Consider the following 25,078-nt stretch of genomic DNA (forward strand, 5'->3'; position numbering starts at 1 on the left):
CCTGTCCAATCGTTACTTCATAGCGTTTGTCATCCTTTTACACCGTAACTTGTTACCATATTTATTCGAATCTAACGCGCATTTCCTTCCCCATAAAATGGGCCCAAAAATTGTGTGCGTGTTAGAATCGGGTATGACCCTAAATCTGTGTTACCATATTGCCATCGCCATTTAAAAATGGCCGTCTCATACGTGCTTTGAACCTAGCTGCCGTAGCTTTCTTCATGTGATGTAGTATGTGTGCTTGGGCAATAGTGCACCGTCCGTCTTCCCATTTTCTGCATTTGCTCTATAAGCATGGAAGTACCAACTGCAAAGACATGCAGAGTTCACGATGCCGCAATTAAAAGGAAAGCAATCACGTGTGCCGGACGGACGGAAATTGTGCTTCATCACGGGCGTTCGGAGTTCCTGAAACTTGTGTGCGGGACTGGTGCAGACAGGAGAGGCATTCTACCCCGGCAGTTGCTACGTATGGCACGGCCACGTGGCCCCTATCTTGAAAGTATCTGCGGCAGAGACAAGAGTATAAGCATCTAGGCGCACCACGCTGTGTTCTCGTCACTTAGTTTGCATCGAAGCGAGAGGCCGCACAAAGTCCATTCCCTCACTCTTGCTACTTCACTTCCTCACTCCAGCGTTTAAAGAGTTTCCGCGGTCATTGAGTGATACGTGTTCATGCTTGTGTGCCCGTGGCACCATGCTTCTTAATTTAGTTAGTAAGCGAATGTTTAAAAGTTTACACGTCCAATAAAACTACTATCGTTACTTTTCGTATAGCTGTCTACTAGTTTGCCATCGTAATCAATGCTTCGCTTTTTGCACGAAATTGCGAATTTCATATTTATCACAAGTGCATTGGGAGTAAATCTTTTGTCTTTTCCAAATGAGAAAAAAGTTGTATTTCTGTATGAAAGAATAAGGTGCGCGATACTGTAAATGACTTTCCTTTCTTAAGGTCAGGCAAGGAAAACATTTTTTTTACAGTCTCACCATGTCTGCAACTCATTAAAACTGGGTGCCAAATGTGGTACCATACTTATTCAACAAACAGCAGATCTAGAGATACCTCTACATGTATGTGAGGCGTGCCATTCCTCTAATTGCTTCATTATTGTCCTTGTGATAGTGCACCAGATAACTGAAAGCCGTTTATAATGCAGAAGCTGCTTAGTTCAGCAGACGTACAGTTGGGAACGGCATTACATTTAGGGATGAAATATAAGATAAGCGCAACATGTTTTTCTCCAAAATTGGACTCGAGAATAATTTATTTTTATACCCCTAGAATAAAGCCAAAGGACGCAGTTGCCTTCTCTATCTCTCTCTTATTTAAAATTAAACGTATTCTGACAGTTTAGATCTGGCGATATGATTATGAGGCACCTTGTTCTGTTTTCACCACCTGCAGTTCTTTAACATGCACCTAAACAGAAGTTTCATTTTGTTCCCATTGAATTCTGCAACCTGGTTTGAACCCGTGAGCTCGAATTTAACAATGCACCACCATATCCACTACGCAGCCTATAATTAAGCTGCCACACTGCTTTTATTTTATTTTTATTTTTTTTATAAGCATGGACAGAACAAAAAATGTCGCACTGCTTACAGGCCAAAGATTAACATATATGATGGCTTCCTAGAACTGTTTTCGGCGCCCGAGGCCTGAGCGCAATAAAAAAAAGCCCGTACCAATTACTCTGTATTCTGTTATGTAAGGAAGATGAAAAAATGAATGAAACGTTGTGCTAGTTTTTTTTTTTTTTCTTTTTCTTAAGAATACTTCCTGCAAATCTGAGTACAGGGGGCCGGATGGGGCACGTTTTATTTGTTTGAAGCGGTAAGCAGGAAATGTACATATGTTTTTCCATAGAACGACAGAAAGCTGAGCTAGTTAGTAAGGATTCATTATGCAAAAAAGAGGTGAGGCGTACAGACAGGACACAAGAGTAGAGAAGCGGACGTTCATGTTGTCCACTTCTCTACTCTTGTGTCCTGTCTGCACACCTCACCTCTTTTTTGCATAATGTTTTTCCATCGGCGTTTCGAAGACCTACTATATGCTGTTTGAAGAACAAGAAAAATATTTGTTCTCCAAAGGCAACCGTACAATAAAATAGTAGAATGAAGGTCGACACTGTGGCTGCAATGCACATGCAATCACTGAGTGGCATTTAAAAAAAAAAGATGAAATAAAGAAAAGAAAGGAATCTATTCCTAAGGCATAAATACATGTAATATGCAATTATAAGCACCGTTTGAGTGGTCTGGACGCACATACCAGTGTGCGAAGTTGTATGAATTGACCCTTCCGAGAAGTATTGCCAGCAGTTTCCAACGGCGCAACCTTGATGTGGCCCAATCCACTTCGATTGCAAAGCATGCACCACCCCAGCTGCTCGTCCCACTCCAACCATATTCTAGTATACTCTAGCTCTGACTTTGCCATAGAGGAAAAGCTTAGGAGAGACCCCTCAACGCTGCGCGAAAAAAAAAAAAAAGAATGTTGAAGGACTCTTAAGCTTCGCCTTTAAGTGTGTCATGCAAAAGCATTCAAAGATACCTGACTGCTTTTCATGCCTCCCGGCAACTGCAGCATATGTAACCGTAAGGTTTACCGGGAAACATTCGTGGTGAACGCTAAACACGAAGGCGCGCATTGTGGTGGAAACGCGACCTCTTGCATGGGCTGCGATGCGGCAGAGGTGAACGCCATCTGCAAGTGTTTTAAGGAAAAGGGCACGCCATTCCGTGGACTCCGAAATATTTGTGCGCCTGCGCGCGCAAATGGCGAACTCCGTGGCTGGTCTATAAATGGTACAAACGCTGGAAAAGGTGTTTTTGTTCTTGCGTAACAGAATTATGTTTTCTCGTACATTCAAATTGCAACCCGACCTACAATGTCCGTAGGTTGTAAGTCATACTTTACGATTTTTTAAATATATTTTAGCTTAAGAAATGCAATTAGTTCAGTAACTTCCTTGCGCCACATGGAGGGCTTTGGTATGGGTGGTTCAAAAATTTTGTTTGCCGAAACTATGTCTGACAAGGTACGCCGACGCCGGATTTTCTGCAACACGAGGCCCTTAACGTTATTGCTTTAAAAAACAAAAACTGTAGCAGAAATTTTACTGTCCCTCAAACAGCAAGTCGCCGTTTCTGTGTTGTGCCGTAATGCCCCATCCGCACTAGTGGTAAAACGCGCGCCGCAAGAGGGATCAGTCCTGGGCCTGTTTTTGCGGCTCGCGGCGGCGGCAACTGTGGGATCAGGAAAACAAATCTGAATGAGCACTGAGAATAGCACCCGTGCATAAGCTTACCCATGCCTGAGTTCCGTACCCTGTCATCAAAGGAAACAGCTCCGTTCATACATGTTTGCACCCCCAGTACTCTTAAAATCAATCCCTAACATGAAACAAAAAAAACTGAGTTCTTCAATGATGCGGCTTGCCACGAAACTTAACCAAAACATCCGAAATCCCTTGTGGAAGCCTCGCCGCGGTAACATGGTGGCTAACTGTCATGGTGATTGCGCCGAGGCGTAGAAAGGAAGAAAAAATAGGAAAGAAAAGGCGAAAAAATACCACATGACGGCACTCAACCAATTGAGAGGCGCAGGCCTTCTCTCCTGCCTCCTCGCAGCAGTGGCGGCGGCAATATAAAAGTATGTCGCTACCTTTTAGTTTTATTCAGGCACCTTAAGGTGTTGAGGTAATTAGCGCCATCCATAAAACTGGTAGGAAAGCAAATCCGCTCCCCTCGCCCTCCCTCTCAACTCCGTCATCTTCGATGGTTTCCGCACACACGTGCCCGGCGGCCCAGCAGCGCCTGCCTCCGCGCCGGTGTGTCGCCAGCCCCGGCAGCCCGGCACCAGCTTGCTGTTTGAAGTTTCGTTTTCTGCCGTTATCGGGGAAGGTGAGCGTTGGCCGGCATGGGCAGTTTCGTGGTCCTCGCTCGCCGTGTGCTTGTGCACCGCGATATTTCACGACTCGCACCATTCGTTCATCGTGCTATGGTGCACTAATACTTCAAAAACAAGTCCTTCTTATAATTAAAACAAATTTTCAGGCCCCTTCGAGTTTGAATTATTGAGATCCGATGTGTTACCATCTGAAATCTTCCGACTTGTTGGCTAGAAATGCTCATTGGTTCATTTAACTATCTTTGCCTGTGAAAAAATGTTGTACTTTTCTCTTGCTAAAAGGAGCTGTTACATTGATTTCTAAATATATAAGTTTGAATATGCTAAGTATCAGTTCAAAAGAAAAAATGAACAGTGTGTTGATTCTCTGCAACTTCTTCTCTTCCAGGGTCAGTCTTGACAGAGCAGAATATCAAACAAGTAGTTGAGTTCGCTTATAAGCACAAGCTTTTCCTTATGGCTGATGAGGTAATAAGTAATTTAATTTGTATTACTTCTATTATATGTTCAAATGCCTCTTGCATTCTCTTGATACTTGCAGGTGTATCAGCATAACATCTATGCTGAAGGGGCTGCATTCCACAGTTTTCACAAGATAATGCACAACATGGGTCCCCCTTACTCTGACATGGAGCTTGCTTCATTTATGTCTGCTTCAAAAGGCTACATGGGAGAGTGAGTTACACTTGAAAGTGTTGAAGTAGAGCACAGCAGCTTTTCGTGGTGTGCTGTGGTGGCACAGTTAATGCTTACATACTAGCAATACACTTTTCCATGTGAACCAGTGAAATCGACCTATGGTGTTTGTACACAAGATGATGCCCTTATTCAGCTGTTAAGGGCACAGGATATGCAAAAGAATATGTGCAATGTCTTAAAGGACCTCTTTATGTCCACATTGTCTAATTACTACTAGACATTTCGTAAAGTTTTCATTGCAAGTTCAAACTTGTGTTTAGATCATAACCGACGTGTGCTTAGTTACTTTTCATATTCGATGCTTTGTTTCAACTACCGTAGAACCTCATTGATATATTCGTGTTTGTTATGTCTTCTTGGCTCTTGCGCTCTGAAACACTGGTCCTGGTTAATTGCCATAGTTGCATTTGTTTACATTTGTTACGTCCAAAAACTTCAGTGGCACACTTCATACGTGTTGTAGCCCATCGACAGCATCTATGTTGACTGCTGCTCGGTGCCGCTGAAAACATGCCAAAGCTGTGTAAGACATCAACAGTACCAACAAGTCAGCTGAAGAGGTGTAGGAACTTGAGGATGCTATGGCACGAATAGAAGCCGATATCGCCCATCGTGAATATGTGTCGTGTAATGGTCTCCGAATATCAGAATCGCTGATCGTGCTGGACATGGCGTTGACCTCGGTACAGCTTTTGATGCTGATTGCAAAGAGGAGGTGAGTGAAGGCATGAGCGGGTGTGCCACAACCCGGCTTGCAGATGCTGTCAAAAGCTTTTGATACCTTGTGCAGTTACTTTAATATACGGGGAAATTGAAAAAGGGCTGCGAGTGCTTAAAAAAAGGCTGTTACAATTACCAAACGTTCTACCTAAATACCAAGCAAAAATTGGAGGCTTTGTTTAGCCTGAATCATGGCTGTGGCTGCTATAAAAAATTGATGTTCAATCCAACTGCCAGGCATAGGTAGCTAGCCTTATTTACTTGGTTTTCGATAGCTTACTTTCTTTTCAACCTAAGATTTTGTGTGTGAGTAGCATTTCGCCTCCTCTGTAGAGCTGCCGCATTTATTAATTAATGTTAATTTTCCTGCATAATGCATTATTTTTCTGTGGTCCTTTAATAACATATTAATGGAGTTTTAGTGTACATTATTTTTATTACAACATGCTACCTGACGAGCGACCTTGCACAGGTTGGATCTATTTTATTTATTTACAAATTATGTAGTAGTTAGTTTATATGTGTGTGTGTGTGTGTGTGTGTGTGTGTGTGTGTGTGCAATCTATGCTCGTTACAACGGACCTGGGTACAACAGGCTTTCGGATATAACGGACCTTATTTCAGCCTTACTTTCTTCTACCTGTTTTACTAATGCAACGAAGTTCGCTATTAATAGACCGCGCTACAATCTACTATCGGCAACAGTAAAGGAAATTAGCGGCAAATTTTTTTTTTTTTCTGAATCGGGCGCATACAACGTACTTTTGCCATGTCGACTTGCGAGGGTCAGCCGACGATTGCTGCTCATTAGAGAATTTTAGTGCATCCGGTATTCTGGCAAGCACAGGCAGTTTGCCGGTTGAGCAGGGGGCATAAATGCGAGTGGCCAGATTAGTGGTGCAAAGCTCAACCACACAAACACAAAACCAATTACTATATTCTGCTTAGCCGCTGGTGTAAATTTTCGGCAGCGGCGTAATTGTAAACACGATTACTTCACTGCCGAAAACTTGCACCAGCAGCGAAGCAGGATATACTGGGTTACTGCAATTCTAGCTCTGTGTTTGGTTGAACTCTACGCCACCAGGCGGCTGCACTGCTCATGTTTACGCCCCTGCACATCCGGCAGTCCACCCAAACCGCCCCCGATTCCTGGCATAGCGGACACGCTAAATGTCTCTACTAGGCAGTTTTAGTTTAGCGTACACTATATTATAGCTTTAGAGGTAATCTGCTGCGTGTCCAAACAGTAGATGCGCCAAGATGCTATGGCATCATATGCGTGGTGTTCATATGCGTTTAGTAGTGTAGGTTGCTTAATTTCGAGTTTCAGAAACTTGTTGAAACTGAAGCATTCAGATGAAGCATTCATTGCATGCTGCCAGCGCTTTTCATGATAGTGTCGTCACACTGTGTGCGGTACTATCAGCCGGACATGAAAAAGTGGCTAGCTTCATTTAGTTCGTACCGCCGATGTGAAGATATCGTCAACGCGGCATAAAACAGCATCTTTCATCTGACTCAAATTCAACAAAATGCATTTCTTTTTCTCACTTTAGCTTTCTTCAATTGCCCAATAATTCAGAAAATCTTGGAGCCCTTTCCATGTCAGAAAAACCGATCGGCGACTATTTATTTGCATAAAAGGTTGATTTTCAGTAGAATGAAATTTCGATATAATAAAGCAAATTGCTGATTTAACCAACTTCATTATATTGTTGGTTAACTTAGCCTTGTTGAGAGGGAGCTTAGATGTGTCATATCTGATAAGTTAAATCTTTTTGTCATGAGGCCGAGCATGCACTCAGAAAAAAGTATTAGCAGTTCAGAATTTCAAGACTGAATACAAAATCAGGGTAGGTTTGGTAAAATTTCTAGAGTTGAAAAGGCCGAGTCCCATGCTTCTTCTCCCACCACAAAATGACATGAAGGGATTCTTTTTCGAGCTATCATTCCAAAAAGGGTATGTGGCTGTACATTGTGGTTTGATGCTTACAGAACAGTTTGTTGTCACTAGATTTTGTTGACCCATTCCACATACCCTATTCAGAGGTTAGACCAGTTAATTCTTTTATTACCATGCCTATTAAAATAGATCATCAGTGGTGAACAATTTCAGTCACTGATTTCATCATGAACTGCCTTTATGTTGCAACGATGGCCAAGTTTAGGCAAGTCAGAGGCATATCCATGTTTTTTATCCAGATTTCACTTTTTCTCAGCACCTCACTGCATCCTGGCAAAGCTCTCATTCCACCACCTGTATTGTCAACGCAAACAAAATAGACAGCTTTAGTTTAGCGTAGGCTATAACATAATGGGTCGTGACTGCGCATGCGCAGAATGCTAAACGACCCATAGTGTATAGCGTGCGCACACTATTTCTCAGATTTAGCGTTAGTGTCTTTGCGTGGTTTGCGGAGTTTGCGTCAAACATCATGGCGGTACTGGCTGCCCTATTCGAATTGAATTTGGTGTTGCTTTTGTAAAATACACTTAGCAAATGACTGTGTAACATGTCTCAGGCCACTTCGACGACAGAGTATTATGGATGACCTTGTGGTGTTTTCGAGATCGCTCCTCGTTTCGAATGAGTTGAAGCCTAACGAAAGAAACATTAGAGATGTCAGCACCACCTATCGCTAGTTGGGAAGTAGCCACGATGGCATATGGCCTCTGAGATCCGAAGATCTTGCAGGCCAACTAAAACTGTAAAAAACGTGTGCTGCTTAGCGTACTTTATACTATAGCGTATAACGTACGCTATAGTTGCATACGCTAAACTAAAACTGTCTAATAATGCAACATGTTTTTTAATGTTCTTTTGCATTGTCTGTGAACAGATATTTACAAGATTCTGAGAAAACAATGGTTTTTCTTTACTTTGGTTTTTAGTGTTCATTTTTGTCAAAACTAGAAATTTGAGGCATGTTGTAAAAATGTTGATTAGCAATATAGCAACAATATTCAGCACACAGAGCAGGTTAAGTTCTCACAGCCAACCAAGTTTCTATAGGCTATATCCATTGGTCGAGGAGATAAAAATTAGTAAATGTAGCAACTTTTGAAAAGTGGTGAAAATTAATACATTTTTCAAAAACACTTCAATGTTACAAGAAAATGTATTCTTTGTAGCCATAATATTTCGCATTTTACATTGTTGTGAAGTTGCGAGGACGCCCAGTGCATGAAAATGGTGCCTGGACACTGGAAAACCTTAGTATTTTTTTCCTCTTAAATTATCCATTTGCAAAAAAAAAAAAAAAAAAAAATCACATTCGTGCTACCGAGTGATATGTGCATAAAATATAAAATATTCAGTGGGATCTAAAATATAAAGTTTCAGACCCATGTGGATCTCTTGTAGAATTGCCCAGTTGCAATTTGAGAGAAAAGTCAAATTCAGCCACTTGTTCAGAAGTGCCTTGTCCAGCAGCTGCTGGGGCTCGATAGTGAAGATTGTGAACACCTTCTTACTCAAAAACTAGTGCCAGAACTTCAACACTGACCAAGGAAGATGTAGAAGAGGCAAAACTTCCAGCTGTGTTATCTGGAGTGCAAAAAAATGAATGTGTGCTGCTAGAAATGCAGTCTGCCTTTGTCTCACAAGATTGAGAAACTGCTTAACAGCTTGACATGGGCACTGGAAAGACTATCCTTTTTGTGTTTTGTCCCCGAAGAATAGTTATGTGCCGATTACTATTTTTATAGAAAAGTCCTCGCGGAACATATGAGTGTGAACATATATTCTAAATTTCTTTTAACATTGATATGTTCGTAGACATAGAATTTTTATTGCTTTTTATTTCGATAGCAATTACACAAACACTACAAGTGCATTCGTGCCACCACTGTGCTGTCATGGGTGCGACAGTGCATGCATGGCCTCTGAGCCCACATGGCCAAGGACGTACACAAATTTTTGTGTACAATTAATTAGATTTTTTGTGCAACTTATGTGTATTTCGAATAGCAAATTATTAGTTTTCTGCAATATATAATGCTGCATTTTTTATTGCTCAAGTGTTGTTTAGGGCGACAAAAAATTTTCTTAGACCCTTGAAAATTGCTTATCTTTATGTGTGATTATGAGAGTTGAAGCAACTATACAGAATTCTTAGCTTTCATTATTAACAGTAAGGATTATTGCTCCCTGCTTAATGTCAGTTTATTAAGGTATCTTGAGGTGGAGGAGAGTTGTTGAGCAAGTTCATGAAGCAATTTTCAGCCCAATGTGGTGTGTTGTCCACAAGGGGTCTCCTGGAAATCTTGTCTGTATTTAAAGTCTATGCTGGTGAAGTGCAATGTCTGTTATTTCAAGCCGGGGATCTGCATTTACTCTAAAGCCGAGACCACACGTGTGCTTGCCAACGTGCAAGCTACGCACAAGTTACGCAAAACTGTCGTAATGCACCTGGGCATGCTCAAGCACTGTAGACAAGTGTCGAAGAAACCCTGTTCAACAGTCGCCTCATGTGTAGCCTTTCTAAAAGAGCTGTTAATAGACTATAGCAGAATAATGGACAGGTACTTAATGAGGCCCAGGAACACACTGCTTTCTTGATTGAAGTCTCCACCTCTCTCAACAGATGGCGCCATGGCTCACAGGGCGTCAGTTTCAAGTGCAAAAGCATGGCACTCTGGCGCACTCTCTGCGATCATGATTGGTAATAAGGAAACACGCCTATAATGTGTACATATTGTTTTCAAACAGTCAAGGTGATAAGAACTTTTCTTTTTTGGCATAAATATGCTATGGGGGGGGGGGGTTTGACTTGAATGATTGTTGAGAAGCCACAGTTACGGAAAAAATTCCAGATGGTTTAATTTAGTTAGTGAAGGAAATGTGCGGCTCAAGCTGTGTGTGCACTTGCCCTAATGGCCAGACATAAATTGTAGCACATGAAGTTCACAGCAAGATGGAGGCTTCAGGCGATTAACTGTGGTCAAAGGATGTCACTGGAGTCAAGGTTTCAACACGAGGACTTGTCTTCGTCAGGGCCCTGTCGAAGACAAGTCCCCTTGTCGAAACATTGGCTGCAGCGACATTTCTTGTTTGAATACAATTAATCCGATAGCAGATAAATTATTGATGTATAATATGCTGGTTGCTGCTATTTGTGGGGTTATGTTAATTGTATTCGAGTATACAAAGGTTGAGGTTTACTTAAGTAAACACAAGTTATTTTAAGAAATAAATATAAAAGCCTGCTTCTGTGGAGTGCTGAATTCTGTAAGGGGTATGCAGTGGCAGTAATGTTGCTACATCTGCTCCAATCTGCTACATTCCGTTAAAGCTGTTACATCCGTGCTACAAATGAGAAACTGCTCCAAAGTTGCTCCAGGATGAGCCACTGCACAATCTCATACGCCAAGGTGAAGAGGAGTTGTGGTTAATGCCAGGTGGTAGTCGCCACCAGCCAAGAATGCCGTCGTGTCTCCTGCCATCCATAAAGTTAAATGAGCTAAAGGGTCATTGAGGTAATCTAATCCAGTGTGCAATCACGCATGATCGCAGTCCACCATTAGGAAACTCTTATGCGCCATATTTGCAGGTTGTGTGTAGTTTAGGATGAAGTTCTGTTGGGCCTAGTAGAGTACACTTGGCCTGTTCCACAATGTTGGAGTGTCCCGCATTCATACTTTGTAGCAGCGATGTTGCCTTGGTGGGGAAGGTGTTCCTCAGCTGATGACATGCACTCCAGGCGTTCAGCGCGGCTACTGTGTGATGGCACTTGGCAAGCTGAAACGCACCCTTGCATGTTATTAGCTGCTTTGCTGTGTTGCGTTTATCTGCGTATGTTCGTAGCGTAGTGGATTTGTAGCTCAGCTTTTTCACTAGCTAGACGTAAGGCCGAAAATAAAATTGCTGTAATAGCCATCCTGCATACCCTGTGACGGTATTGTCATTATTTTCTTGTGCCTTTGTGTAACTTGCTTTACCACTGAGCACTCACTTTTTTTTCTCCTGCCATGCAGGTTGACTCGGTGTGACTGCATGGTTTCAATTTGTTTGTGAATGGTTGTGTATGCGGTTTATCTTCGTCTAGAATATTTGCAATGATATACTCCGGTACTCTGGAACCATTTCTGATGTGCAAGAATAGTGTCCGTCCGTCAACCACTCGGAATAGTTCCTGTGAGTGCTGCAAAGTGCTCCAAAATGCTCTTGGCCATTCCCACCACTGCATATGTAACACTCACTGCAACCAGGCTGGAAAAATACTTGTGTGCTCATGCAGCCAAGAAAGACGTTCACGTGGCTTGCTATTAAACAATGTGCTGCATTGAGTAAGCTTCCCGCATGCATGTCGCACAAAAACACACTTTTAATTTTGCAAATTTCACATAAATTATACCCTGCCAAGTGGATATTAAAAATCATTGTATTAGGTCAGTGCACAAGTTACAACTGACATGGAGACTTCAACCCCTTAGCAACTCCGAAACATACACTGCAGCTTCTTCAGGCACTTCATAGCTGGCCTGCATCAACGTCTCGGAGAAACGTTCCTGCAGAAGGCACAGTGGTTGTCAATCATCTGAGGGCTCATTACTATTTTCAACATTTCATGTGATGTTTTAATTTTTATACAGGCAAGCATCCTTCGACAGCAGTGCTCTTGTCATGGGACAGATGGCAGAATACATTCCTTGTTTTCAAGATCAGGTTTTAAATGCAACAAACATGTTTTGTTGCTCAAACTAGATGGTGAAATTGCACTCCACATTTGACTGAACCACACCTAATTTTTTGTGCTATAATTTGGCCAGATTTTCACTAGACATCCGGCCCGTGTTGCATGGGCATAAGGCACCTTTTGTGCCTTTATTGTAGTACACAATTGCATGAAGGAAAATAAGCAGAACACGAAAGGTTGCAGTAAAATACAGGAGGACAATGCATCACGGCACTAGCAGGCAATACAAAATGACGATTCCAACACCCTGTGGCCATCTGGCGGCATACAGCATACAAAAAAAAAATGCAGCCATGTTTGTGTCGTGCCTGCTGCATAGCCAGACAGTACCTTTCATGTGCCTTTGTATTGCACTGTGCACTGGGCCCTATAATGGGCCTGGACCTCTTGTTCTCTAAAGCTTTGTAGCAGTGAAAGCTCCTCAGAAGCCTTGCCACGCAGTTGTGCAACAGGTTTAGAAGTTTGTGGAGGGAAAAGCACAGGAAAACAGAGCATCCTGAAATGCACCCCCCTCCTTGTTCTCCTTGCCTACAACCCTGCAGAAAAAGGTCAGATAAGTAAAGACAAGCATGACTGCATTAACAAGACAGTGCATCTTTGTTATTGTATAAAGCATGCATTTGAAATCGGGTGTATTATTTGCCTGCTTTCCTTTATTCACTGATAATTTCTAGTTGCTTTTTCATACAGGTTACCTTTAATAAGTCTGGTGGTTTGCACTGGTAATGTCAGGTGCACTCTTTGTTACCCCTCTTTCATGCAGTTATTCCTCTCCTTCACTACAATTGTGGTAGTGTCATGTTGTCAGTATGAAAAGTTTGGTGTATTACTTGTGTATTTTTATTTGGATGATCATTTCTTTGACTCTAATGCGTGCAGATGTGGATTACGTGGTGGCTACGTAGAGGTGATAAATCTTGATCCAGCTGTCAAGCGTGTCCTCTTGAAATCAGTTTCTGCCAAACTATGTTCCTCCGTGTTGGGCCAAGTAAGTAGAGGAGGCTTTTAAGTTGTGATTTGAACAGTAGCTTAATTTCTTGTTATGATTAAAGGGTTACTATAATCTAACTACTGCATGTTGTAACTGATTGTTCAAGATATTATAGGCAGGATATACAGGGTCTTCAATATTAAACTAATGTTAAATTTAACAAAAACGCTATGTTAGCTATGCAAAATCTGCTTTCAAAGCTAGTTTACGTTCTTTGGTGCACACAATTAAGACAAATTAGTCACCAAAGATAATTAAAATGCTTCTTAAGTAACTTTTTTTGCTATCACGATTGTGGTATATTTTATACTCGAAATGTTACTGCTACTGACTGTTGACCTTGCGTCTTCCTTTACCCTTGAGCATCATTTACCGATTACGCAGTAATAAGAAGCTGCACCAAATAACCACACATTACTTCTATACTGCTCCAAGTTTTCCAAAAGCAAATTTTTTCTGCTTGAAAGCTGTTCCAAAAGACTGGTGTGGCTGCTCCAAAGCCTAAACTGCTTGGACTACCACTGCTATTAGTGATGCTTTTACTAAAATATATCATCTTTCCTAAGCTGTTGGGAACTTGGTAGCACCACAGGATCATGGGGGGAAAACACCCATTTTTCTGCCACATTCTAGGTAGGACTAGTTTATTTTCATGCAAAGGATTTATTTATTTATTTATTTATTTACAGATACCTTACAGGCCCTTAGAGGCATTGTGTAATGGGGGAGAGTACACTCAAAGGTTATACAATAATTATAATACATATGTGAATACATATACAAGAAATACAGTGTAAGAAATGTGCTAACATGCAGTAATGTAGTGTTAAAAATTGTGCAAAAGACAAACTGAATGCTTTAGAACGCGGGAAGTCTGTGAACAAGAAATTTTCACAAAGTAAAATATAACCAATAGAATTGCAAAGCAAGTGGGACAATATTTGGCTATAATGAAGCAGTATTTAAGGGGTAGTAGCACAATAATAACAGGAAATTCAAGAAAAAATAACAGGTTAGGTTATGTAGAGTTTGAGAAATGCATTGCTAAAAGATGACGGAATTTTTCCTTGTCACTCATAAGCGATGGCATTCCAAAGATTATTCCAAAGATTGCTCAAATATGTATCGGAGGTGGGGGGGAGGGGGGAAGAAGCTGAATAGCAGTTACAGTAATAGTAATTCTTAATCAAACTTTTGCTATCCTAATGACTATGCTAATTTGAATCACTAGTCCTTGAAAAGGTTGAGGCTGAAATATGCCAGTAAGCGAAGATGCGGCTTATGTGTCAATGGGTAAAAGCTGTGTTTCATCTTGGTAGTGTGGTACAACTGTTCCGTGGCTTTTTCATTTTTAAATTTAACAGTGCATAGAAACATGTGCTTGTTCATTCACGACATGATTAACACTTGCAGTCTGCCATGGACTGTGTTGTCAACCCTCCAAAACCTGGTGAACCATCGTATGACTTGTTCGTAAAGGTGACTACTTTGTTTTCATGGCTAGCTTTTGCATTGACACTGTGTTGAAATAAACCCACTTCATCTCATTTTAGGAGAAGACAGCTGTCCTGGATTCTTTGAAGAAGAGGGCAGAACTTGTTGCTGATACATTCAACTCATTTGAAGGGTTTAGCTGCAACAAAGTAGCTGGGGCCATGTATGCATTCCCAAAGTTCACGCTACCCCAAAAAGCCATTGAGGAGGCAAAGGTGCTTATTCTTATCTGTCGTGTGGTAGGTCAAAGGGGTGGCTAGTGGTTGTGGCTTGGAAGTAGCTCAACCAGTGCGTGACATTATTATGTTCCTTTGCTTTACTCTGTTGACAGGCTGCAGGCCAGGCACCAGACTTCTTTTATGTAATGCAGCTGCTTGAGAACACTGGTGTGTGTGTTGTCCCAGGAAGTGGCTTTGGGCAGATACCTGGCACTTATCATTTTAGGTTTGTATAACCCAGATATTCTTGCATGTTAATTGCTGTGCTTACCAACTGCAAGTTGCCTCGGCACATTGAACTGGCAGCAGTTACTATGTAAGACTTCTATTTTTTCAGGACCACTATTTTGCCCCCCTTGGAGAAGCTCCAGGTGATGCTTGCACATTTAAAGGGCTTCCACCAGAAGTTCATGGACAAGTATAAATGAGTGCTGCATTCACAAGCGAAGCATTTCCAGTTGCGCCCTATTCATTGAGGCCAAAAATTACCTATGCCACGTGCTTTCGCTCGGACTGAGACTAGCTGTAATACAGTGTCTCATTTTCAGTGTTTAGCTGTCTGGTCACCAAAGGACAATGATGGTATGTGTAAGTGTTCTGCACATAGGTGCAGTTGCTTTTGGGCTTTTGGTTCAGCTTTTGTCATATGCTTTGAAGTGCCTTTATAGTAGGTATAAGGTGCTGACAAGTGTTTTTCTCTTTACTGCTTTTAAGGTGTCTCTCGCGTTATTCTGCTATAATATTAAGCCATAATAAGTGATGTTCACGCATTGTCGACATGAGATATCATTGCTGTCTGTTTTATGCATGTACTCTAGCAAGTTATGGTATTTTAACTGTGGAACAGTGCAGCGATACATTGCGACATTTCCTGTTGGAAATTAGTGTATAGTGCCATACAAGAATGTTTCCCTTAAAGGGCAGCGTGTAAACTGGTCTAGTTTTGAACTTTATTATAACATGCTTTTGAAAGCATTCATTTTTACACTTTTTGTATAACGTGTAGTCAGTGTAAATTAGCACATCAATGACTTCAGTGCTGATATTTAAGTAGCAATAAACATGCCACCTTTAGTTTATGTATATTTTCTCTGCAAAAGCCTTCTTCTGTTCTTTTATATTTTGTAATCCCCTACAATGATTATTTCATACCGGTTTGACTGTTTGCGTTGTTTAGTCCCACTCCTTTAAAAGATAGGAATTGTTACTATGATAGTAGAACTCTTCTACTGAAACCCCTGCAGCATCACGACATTTTCATGCTGTGAATTTGCTGTTAGACTATTATATACAGTGTTCCCGTGTGCCATCCACTGGCATCAAGCCCAGATAGCTTAAATTTGTTAAATTCATATATATATATCAGAAGTACCTTCTTGCAACCATATGTTTTTTTCAAGCCTTGTAAAAGCTAAATTAAAGTTAAGCAATGAATGGGGCTAGTTGGTGGATATTCATAATAGTATTGTGCTTAGTGTTACACTGACAAAATGGACGAATATCAAAAAAAGAAAACGTGGACATACATGGTGCACTGCACCACTTGCATCTGTGTTCCGTCAGTGTGACACTAAGTGCAGTGCAATCATGTATATTGTTCTTTTGCTGCACCTGTTTCATATATTGAACACACAGCATGTCATCCCTGAGCACATTTCCGTTGATGCAGCTGTGATCGCGACTCATGCACAGGTGAAGTTGCATTGGTAATGCGGCTTCAGACAGGCAGTCTTACCCATATGTAACTGAGTAAGCTAGTTCGTGTTGAAGCATCATGTGTGAAAGCACTAAGCAATTTACAGCGAGACAAGAATATGCATTTGCGTACATGTCTCGCTGTAAATTGCTTCTCGCTTTCGCACAAGATGCTTAGCGGAGATCACAAAAAACAAACCTTGAAGGATGGAACATAAATCTGCATATGGCACCTTCAAGCAATTAACCTTTGTGCATTAGGAAGTTGCACATTGTTAGGTGCAATACCATGTGCCTGCTCAAGCTGATGTCTGAAAACCATACCGCCCATTGCTCGGCAAGCCAGCTAATTGGTAGGGTCCTGCTATAGTCGCACGACATTGTGAGACACATGAAAGTTTGTTGGCATGAAATATGTTGAATGAACACTTTTGAAACATCTTTTATGGTCTCCTTTGGCTGGCAACACACAGATTTTAGTAGATGATGTTGCCCATGCCTGTGTATGTAATTGTACCATGCTTGCATGCATAGGAAGCCTGCTTTATTTTATTTTGTACATTCATTTGCAATAAGTTAAATGAGCACAAAAAGGTGCTCGTGCCATACCTTTTAAAATGCTGAATTAATTGACTGGTACACGGAAATTTATCATCGAATATAGATACTCGAAGTCAATCTCGGGAGAGGAGAGTACTGCTGCTCAGCAACGTTTGCCATTATAGAATAGCACTCCAGAGTGTTACCTATTATAGCACACTGCTGCATCTGAAAGAGCAGCAGCTGTACCTGGCTGGCCAAGACTTACCTGCCTCATTCAGATGCATGATAATTTCGTTTTCATTAGCATTGGCAGTGTGGTTATTAAATGTTGGGAGCTTGCGCAAACGACAAATTATGCGTGTGTGTGTATTCCTTCACTCGGGTGCGTAAATATGCAAGTACACCAGTGAACAGTTCAGTCTTTCTATGTGTGAGAAGCCCCCTGCTTCGTTGGTGTTGACAGCAGGCTATTCATTTTTCTTTGCTGTGTAGCTTTGACACCCTGTTCAACTTGGTGAGCTGAGTTTTTTTTCTCTCACTGTCGTGTGCCTTTACCCTCGTGAAACATTATCTCCACTTGTATGACGGGCAGTTTGTCTTGGCTATTGTGACTTCCGGTTAATAGTTCAAAGCAATATTGCTATCTGGTGTATAAATTGCATGTTTAGGTAGATGGACAAGGTTGTTGGGTTTACTTCATGTACAATAAAAAGAATGATGTGAATGTCTTCTTTTGTGAGTAGAATCTGTCTTCTAAAGAACGCAGGTGCCGTCATTAACACAGATACAAAAAATTAAAGACTATCATTGAACTGATGTGCCCATTGGTTTTGTAGACACTGACACTGACTATTTTACTGCAACCTACACACACAAAAAAAAATGGGCACTATGTTTCTGTCTGATTTGCCATATTGTGTGTGCCATTTGCGCTACCTCTCCCATGATGATTCTGTTGCCATATTCACCTGGACTTTGTGAACAAAAGTATTAATCTTGCATACTGAATGAGGTTTTTATCAGTCGCAGCGAGAACGTGCGTTACAGCAACTAGATTAGCTAAAATTGTGCAGCATGTGCCTGCATCAAGGAAAAATTTATGCACACACACACAAGCTTTCAAATCAAGTTTTTTCTTGCATCCTTAGATGTGGAGGAATGCTTAGCCAATATCGCCTCCACTTCCATTCTGCATTCCTTTTCTTTGTGTCTTGTACTTGATAAAGCGTATCAAATTTGTTCTGGCTGTCACAATCACGGGGTAGTGACTTGCAAACATCGTTTTTGCTTGCTTTACCTGAAACGTAAAGAAAACACATTGTTACTGCCATTCGTAATTGAGGAGCTTTTTGCCGTATGCAAGATGCCTTGGCAGCTGTGAACTGACAAACAGCTACACACAAATGAGTTGCACATCCACAGCAATTCTGACATAGGATAAATACAGTGAGACCACCCACTTCAGCTAAGGCCTGTTCCTGAAAGCTGCATAGTTCAAGCAAGTGCAGTTACCACTGTGCACTTACAGAGCTATATATCGTTTGTTTCCAAATGCCACCATGAATTCAGTACACTTATCAGCAGTCAGTGGCTAGTTCAGTTTAGTGGTGCAAGAGTGCCAAACACAAGATCTTATGAATCCAAATTTAAAAATGACAAAAAGTTGTGTTGCTCTATAGCTGGTGTAGCCAGTTGAGAAAGAGAGAGGGGTGCGTGCCCAGAGATAATTGGCCATGATAATTCTAAAATCAAAGGCCTTTATAGTGTGTACTACGTAGTGCATCAAGCCATTATTGATGCTTTGACTGATGTGGAAACCTGGTCTGTGTTCCAATGGAGGGCACTTTACCATTCGATGCCTGTAATAGTGTATCAAGCCACATGTTTTTCAACCTAGCACTTGTAGGCCATGTGTTGTTCCAAGGGTATAGATCTGTGCATCTGGTGTGACGTGCATAGAACAAGCAAAACTGCAGAAGATGGCCACATCATTTACCTACCCACATAAACAAGGCTTGGAGTTATGCTTAAAAAAAAAAAATTTGCAGTTCTGCCTATAATGCAAAGCAGCCACATGATAGCTTAGCTTGTGCAAAGCAAGTCATACGTTCAGCACTATCAGTCGGAGTCAAGGTTATAGATGCATACAAGCAATCTCCTTTCATAAAACAAACTAGTCTTCGTTTGTGGGAGTGACATTCCCTCCCTAGTGGAGGAGAAACAGACACAGCCTTTCCTTCCTTCTCTTATCTAACTTTTGCCACCGGCTTCAAATAGGTTATTTTGTCTCGGCGTTGGTTAATTGCAACTGGCTTACTGTGGATATTACAATTCTTTATAAATTTCTCGTAAATGGAGTGACACATCTACATCTCTCTTGTTGCCTGCTTTTCTGTGAGTAGTTGAAATTACTCAAGCAGAAACTCGCACAAGCATACACAGCCTTTTACAGCGAAACTGTGTATGGCTACCCCGGCAAACTTTCTGTGTCGGTGCGTGTACACCGTTGCGTCGACAAAGAAATATTTTCTTCTACAGAGCTAGTGTAAAAAAGAGTAAAGTCTTGTAGGTTCATTAGCATAAGTGCCAAAACCTATGACGGATCGCCCATTCTCGGCGCGGCGCTCGTTCACCGCCGGCGCACCACTACAGCAACCATGTTTATCCATATACCTTGGTATATGAATAAATGAAGGCAATAGATATATGGAAATACAGTAAAGGGAAGAGAAATGAGGCCATAATGAAATGCAGAGCGCTATGGAGATAAAATAGGCACAAGGTGCTCCGGGATATGTGGAAAGGTGTAATGGTACTAGGACTTACATTTGGAAATGCAGTTGTTTGCTTGAAATCAGGGGTACAATCACGACTCAATGGCAACCAAAGGTCAGTGGGACACCTCCCATTGGGTGCTCACGGGGTGCTCACGGAAAAGATACAAATGAAGCTGTGCAGGGCCAGCTGCGCTGGACTGTGCTGTGCTGGACAAGTTTTGAAGTGAGGGAAGCTCGCACTAAAATTTATTATGAAGAACAACTCGGGAATATAGAAGAAAGTAAATGGGCTGGGAGAGTGTTCAGGTATCTGTACAGAAAGTACATTGATTCACAGTGGAGGAAAAGAACTAGGAAGCTTACCAGCAAGTATGCGGCCTGTAGGGTGAGCAACACAACAACAAAGAACGTCAAGCGGAAAGTCGGACAGGCTGAAATAATCTCATGGGTGGCAGCAATGGAAAAGAAACCTGCTATGAGTAACTAATTTAGAGGGAAAGAAGCAATTTATGATAACTCAAAGAGAAGCTTATTAGTTCTCGAAGTGAGATCAGGATGCCTTAGAACACATGTATAAAGCGAGATATAAGAAGGAAAAAAAACTAAATTATAGGGTTTAACGTGCCAAAACCACTTTCTGATTATGAGGCACGCCATAGTGGAGGACTCCGGAAATTTTGACCACCTGGGGTTCTTTAACGTGCACCTAAATCTAAGTACACGGGTGCTTTCGCATTTCGCCCCCATCGAAATGCGGCCGCCGAGGCCGGGATTCGATCCCGCGACCTTGTGCTCAGCAGCCCAACACCATAGCCACTGAGCAACCACGAGAATGAGCAATATAAGAAGGAAGAAGCATGTGCTTGCTGTGATGAAGCTAGGGAAACGATGGAGCATGTTTTATTAGGATGTGAAGATATCTGCCCAGCAGTAGTTTTAGGCACCTCTGGCCTCCTTGAAGCCCTTGGGTTCAGCGAGAGCAGGGGGAAAGGAAACATGTCCGCAATAGAGATTATTATATAAAGAGGCGACTGGAAGATTGGTGGAAGTAGGGAAACGACCAACAATGGAGACATAGTAAAACGAAGTTCACAATAGGGGTTCAGAAAGTTTGGTTACAGGAATTCATTGCGTGTTTTTTTTCCCTTGTCCTCTTTTTTTTCTTTTTTTAACATAGGTAGGACACTAAGCAGTATAATAACAAGAGCTTGCTGGCGCAACCCACCGCCCCGTTCCAAAGGCGACGCTCGTAGCATCCATCCGTCCATCCATCCATGTACGTGTAAATGCTGTAATAAACGTACACGTACGTATCGTCCAATGTGTGTTCGTCTATAGAGTGACATCAGTGTCACCTAGCGACCTTATCGGCAGTTCTTGAACGGTTCCATGGGGCGGACGTGTATAGTGCACAACGGAAGAGGAGCAATGTGTCCTTCTAGAACGATGATGGGAGTGACAGTGAGAATGGGCACAGCGGCAGCGGGAAGCCGCTAAGGTCAGTCTCGCGTCCCTCAATGAGCATGTCCAGTCGTGTGTGCCGATCGACGAAGACCCGCAGCATAAGCAGAACCGGGAATGTCGGCGCCGGCAGCGGGACACCGCTAAGGCCCATCGTGGCAATCCCCTACCCAGCGACAATCCACAGCGTGCCCATGATGAGCGGGCACGCAAACAGAACTTGAGCGGCGGCGGTGGCAAAATAGCACTGGTGAGACACGGGCTTTAGTTGCATATATATAATCATACATATTATATATAATTTCCTAATTTCAGAAGAACACATAACAGCTTCGCTGGTTGTCCTTCACAGAGTGGACGGGCCGATGAATTTTCAGATATAGAAAACTGGAAAGCAGCAACTGTTAACATGTCCCACCCATCCTGTCACCACTCCTTTGTCAATCTTCGGCACCTTTGTCTGACACCAACCTCGAAAGCTTACCATAATTGCATTACCAAAGAAAAAAGAAGCTTTGCCCACAATTTGAAGCAGTAACATGATAGTTCGCCAAATAAAATGTGCAGTAATAAGTTTTGCACTGTTTACCTAAGTGCTTCAGCAGCAATGTTTTCTTTTGAACTGTCACATCCCCGAGATGCCACCCCGAAGCACCAGTTTGCATTTGGGGAACAAAACAAATGTTTCAGGAGGCTAAACCCGTCGAGCAAAGAGGGTATTCCAGAAGTTATGGAAAGCCAAAAAGGCATCTACTATCAGTACATAGCACACAGAGGCATTATAGTGGTGCAGAATCCAGCACCCCTTTTTCTATAGTCACATGCAGCGCATGTGATGTTTAAGACACTTCAGGACCTCCACATAGAAAGCTGCATTGACAGAACCTTCTGGTACAAATTCGTGTTGTACAATTCCATGACAGTCAAAAAACACTATCAACATGAATGATTTTTGCTTTGTTCTTCGGCGCTTTTCTTGGCCTTATCTTTTGCCACTCCTTGCTCTGTGACATTCAGCATGATGTCATATTCATAAATCCAAGTTAGCAAGATTTCATTACTGTCATCTGAAGTTTTCCAATCAATAAAACATTCCGTCACAACTTTTGTCCGGGAGTTGGCAGTTTTGGCACCATCTTGGCACCAACCTTTCTCATTTCCAAATATTCTGTGAAAATTCGGTGAATGCAAGAATTTTCTAAACCAAGTGCTTCCAATATCATTCTAACAAACATTTGGTGGTCAATGAGCACAAGAAAATGCACACAATCAATGTTTTCATCTTCACACAAGGTGGAGGGGCACGCGTCTCGATCTTCATATTTCACATTTCACCGGCCTTTTACAAATGTCAGAAAAAAGCACTATGTTTCTGAATGAACTCCTTCTAGAACGCAAAACTTGGCACAAAGTGAACATTAAAATCTGTTTTATAATTCATCATAGTTAATTAAGTACTTAAGTGGAATATGAAAATATACTCTGAGGGCAAGCAATATGTTGTCCATTTCACCTTGCTGCAGTTTCTTGTTTTTTCTTAGACTGCAACACCGTGGCAGCTTGGGCTAGTCAGTATATACGCTACAGGGGAACAGTGCGAAAAGACGAAGGACAAAAAAGGGAACACACCAGCGTGGACTGACGACTGAATTCTTACTCCTTGGCTCTAGTTATGCAATACACCCGGTATACATTGAAAAGCATTGCATTTGCTCCAGTATGCTCTCAGTTTTTAAGAAAAGGTGTAGCAGGGCGCTTTTAACTTGATAGCCTCAACACATGCTCTGCAAGCTGCTTCAGTTTTACCTTACTCACGACATCATAAATCACAATTTACAGCTGCTTTGTGAACAGTTTTCATGTGGTGAAGTAGTGCCACTAACCTTGCTTTTAAAGGCAGGTAGCACTTGCCGTAACCTTGCTACCAATTCAATTTCTGCAGCAACTGCATCAGTTGTGTCTTCCCCAAAGACATCAAAAATAGCATCCAGTGCTTCTGTTACCACCACGGTGTCGGAGTCCTTCAGGGAAACTTCCAAAAGGTACTGCCCTACTTTCTGCATATACACACATGAAGCACATACACAGCATGTTAATATCTTAACTCCAAAAATGCAGAAACAAATTTGCATGCGAGCAGTTCTTCAATCACCACAAAATCGTTCAAGCCACAACTAAAGCAGTTTAACAACTGTACAAGCTTCAGCTGAGTAGCAGTGCAGTGAAATTAAACCTGCAATGCAAAGTCCAGAAGAAAGCAATTAAATTTTTAAAATATGTTAATTAGTCAAGAGAAGAGGAAAAAAACAGTAACCTTTTTGGGATGATATCTGGCTTAACTTCAATGGAGAATCCTACTGAGATGAAAACATGGCGAAATTAGGTTGTGGCCAAAAAGCAACTACAGCTGAAGAGTTATTCTGCAAGTCCACATAGTAGAATAGAACCGAATACCCTCCCAGCTGTAGTTTTTTTTTTCTTTGGACTGTTCATTTCGGCCACAGCTGATTGGCTGCAGCTGCACCATCAAAGAGGAGGCGGGCACCCCCAGCCAGTCTTCTCTTTGCTGGTACTGCTCCAGCTAATCAGCAGCCATCAAAATGGACAGTCGACTAAGTGGACTTTTAAGCTGATTATGCTGAGCTTAAAAGCGAGATTTTTGGCTTTTACTACACCAAGGCAAGCAAATAATAAATTCCTTTGATGTCCCTCAGACTTCTGTGAACAACTAATACAAGCAAGTTACTAGGTGCTCGTTGGAATAGAGGACACTGCACTTTTTTTAGTGCACGTTAATATGTGTATGTTAATGTTATTGTGCAGATATGATATCGTTTAATTTTACACTGCACTCTAAATGTCTTCCCTCAACAGTCTTTTTTTTTTCACAGAAAGTGCTTTATTTGGTACAATATTTTGACATGGGAAACAAAAAGTTCAAACAAACAGAAAGGTTTAGTTCCATTAGGTGTTTCAAAATGCACTGAAAATGCAAGCTAGCCAAACTCTTCGTATGTTTGAATAATCTAAGTTCAATTTACAAAATTGGCGTGTATCGGGTGCACAGGGTATTTGAGGACACAGCTTTGAATCACCACACACATTAACATTAGATCTGTTTAAGTGCTTAACACCTCTGTCACATATCTTGAACATTTATTCCAGGATATCAGCTTCCAGTCTGACACAGAAGATGAAACCAAACAATGTCCTAGTAGCCTTACATGCCAACCACAGTGACTTGGCATTGCCACCTTGTTTTTAAATGTTGCCAAATCCCTTTTTTTTTTCTTTTTTGGTAAGAACTGTTTATAGCTAATTATCACCTGAGATAAAGAGAAATAAGTGCTGCTACCGGTCAGACAACCGTCACGCGACTTCTATTTTTCCAGCAGGTGGAGGCCACGACAAGTGAGAACCCTGAAAAGCCAATTATGGCCACTGCAGAGCAGCTTCAAGTGGCAAAGTCGACAGCTAGGCGTTCTGTGCATGAAGTCATTGGGCATTAGGTCTTATTCCTAGGTGATGGATTCGCTTGCTCCCACAGGGCCTGTGCAACCCAAGGGTGGCTCACTGTGAACTTCTGTGGCCAAGTCATCTTCAATGTGGAGTCCTAGTTCCCAATATGAACTTGCTATACTACTATGTATCGGGGGGGGCATCACTGAAAGGGAGACTAACGAACAGAGAAACGATGCTAATGTTAAAGGCTACTAGTACTAATGGGGAAACAATACCCAACATCAGCTGTCTGATGCATTAATGCAGCCACTACCGACGCCTAATTCAGTCAATAATGGAGGCTACACATAGTGGAGTAAAATAAAGAATGCAAAAAATATAGAACAAATATACTG

At 41.7% G+C, this 25,078-nt stretch overlaps 2 protein-coding genes across 2 annotated transcripts in view; one reads left to right on the forward strand and one right to left on the reverse strand.

The window, feature by feature from the left end:
* Positions 1-17,711, forward strand: part of LOC142560047 (alanine aminotransferase 1) — a 45,131-nt gene extending 27,420 nt beyond the window's left edge. The window contains exons 7-13 of the mRNA XM_075671823.1: positions 4,311-4,390; positions 4,464-4,597; positions 12,922-13,030; positions 14,447-14,512; positions 14,587-14,742; positions 14,859-14,971; positions 15,083-17,711. Of these exons, the coding sequence (XP_075527938.1) occupies positions 4,311-4,390; positions 4,464-4,597; positions 12,922-13,030; positions 14,447-14,512; positions 14,587-14,742; positions 14,859-14,971; positions 15,083-15,173 (749 nt within the window). The 3' untranslated portion in view covers positions 15,174-17,711. The remainder of the gene's footprint in view (positions 1-4,310; positions 4,391-4,463; positions 4,598-12,921; positions 13,031-14,446; positions 14,513-14,586; positions 14,743-14,858; positions 14,972-15,082) is intronic.
* Positions 17,712-18,095: 384 nt separating this feature from the next.
* LOC142560040 (HEAT repeat-containing protein 3) overlaps positions 18,096-25,078 on the reverse strand; it is a 62,083-nt gene continuing 55,100 nt past the window's right edge. The window contains 2 exon segments of the mRNA XM_075671809.1: positions 18,096-18,280; positions 23,105-23,278. Of these exon segments, the coding sequence (XP_075527924.1) occupies positions 18,146-18,280; positions 23,105-23,278 (309 nt within the window). The 3' untranslated portion in view covers positions 18,096-18,145.

This window comes from Dermacentor variabilis, chromosome 1 (assembly GCF_050947875.1).
Source record: "Dermacentor variabilis isolate Ectoservices chromosome 1, ASM5094787v1, whole genome shotgun sequence".
Lineage (NCBI taxonomy): Eukaryota > Metazoa > Arthropoda > Arachnida > Ixodida > Ixodidae > Dermacentor > Dermacentor variabilis.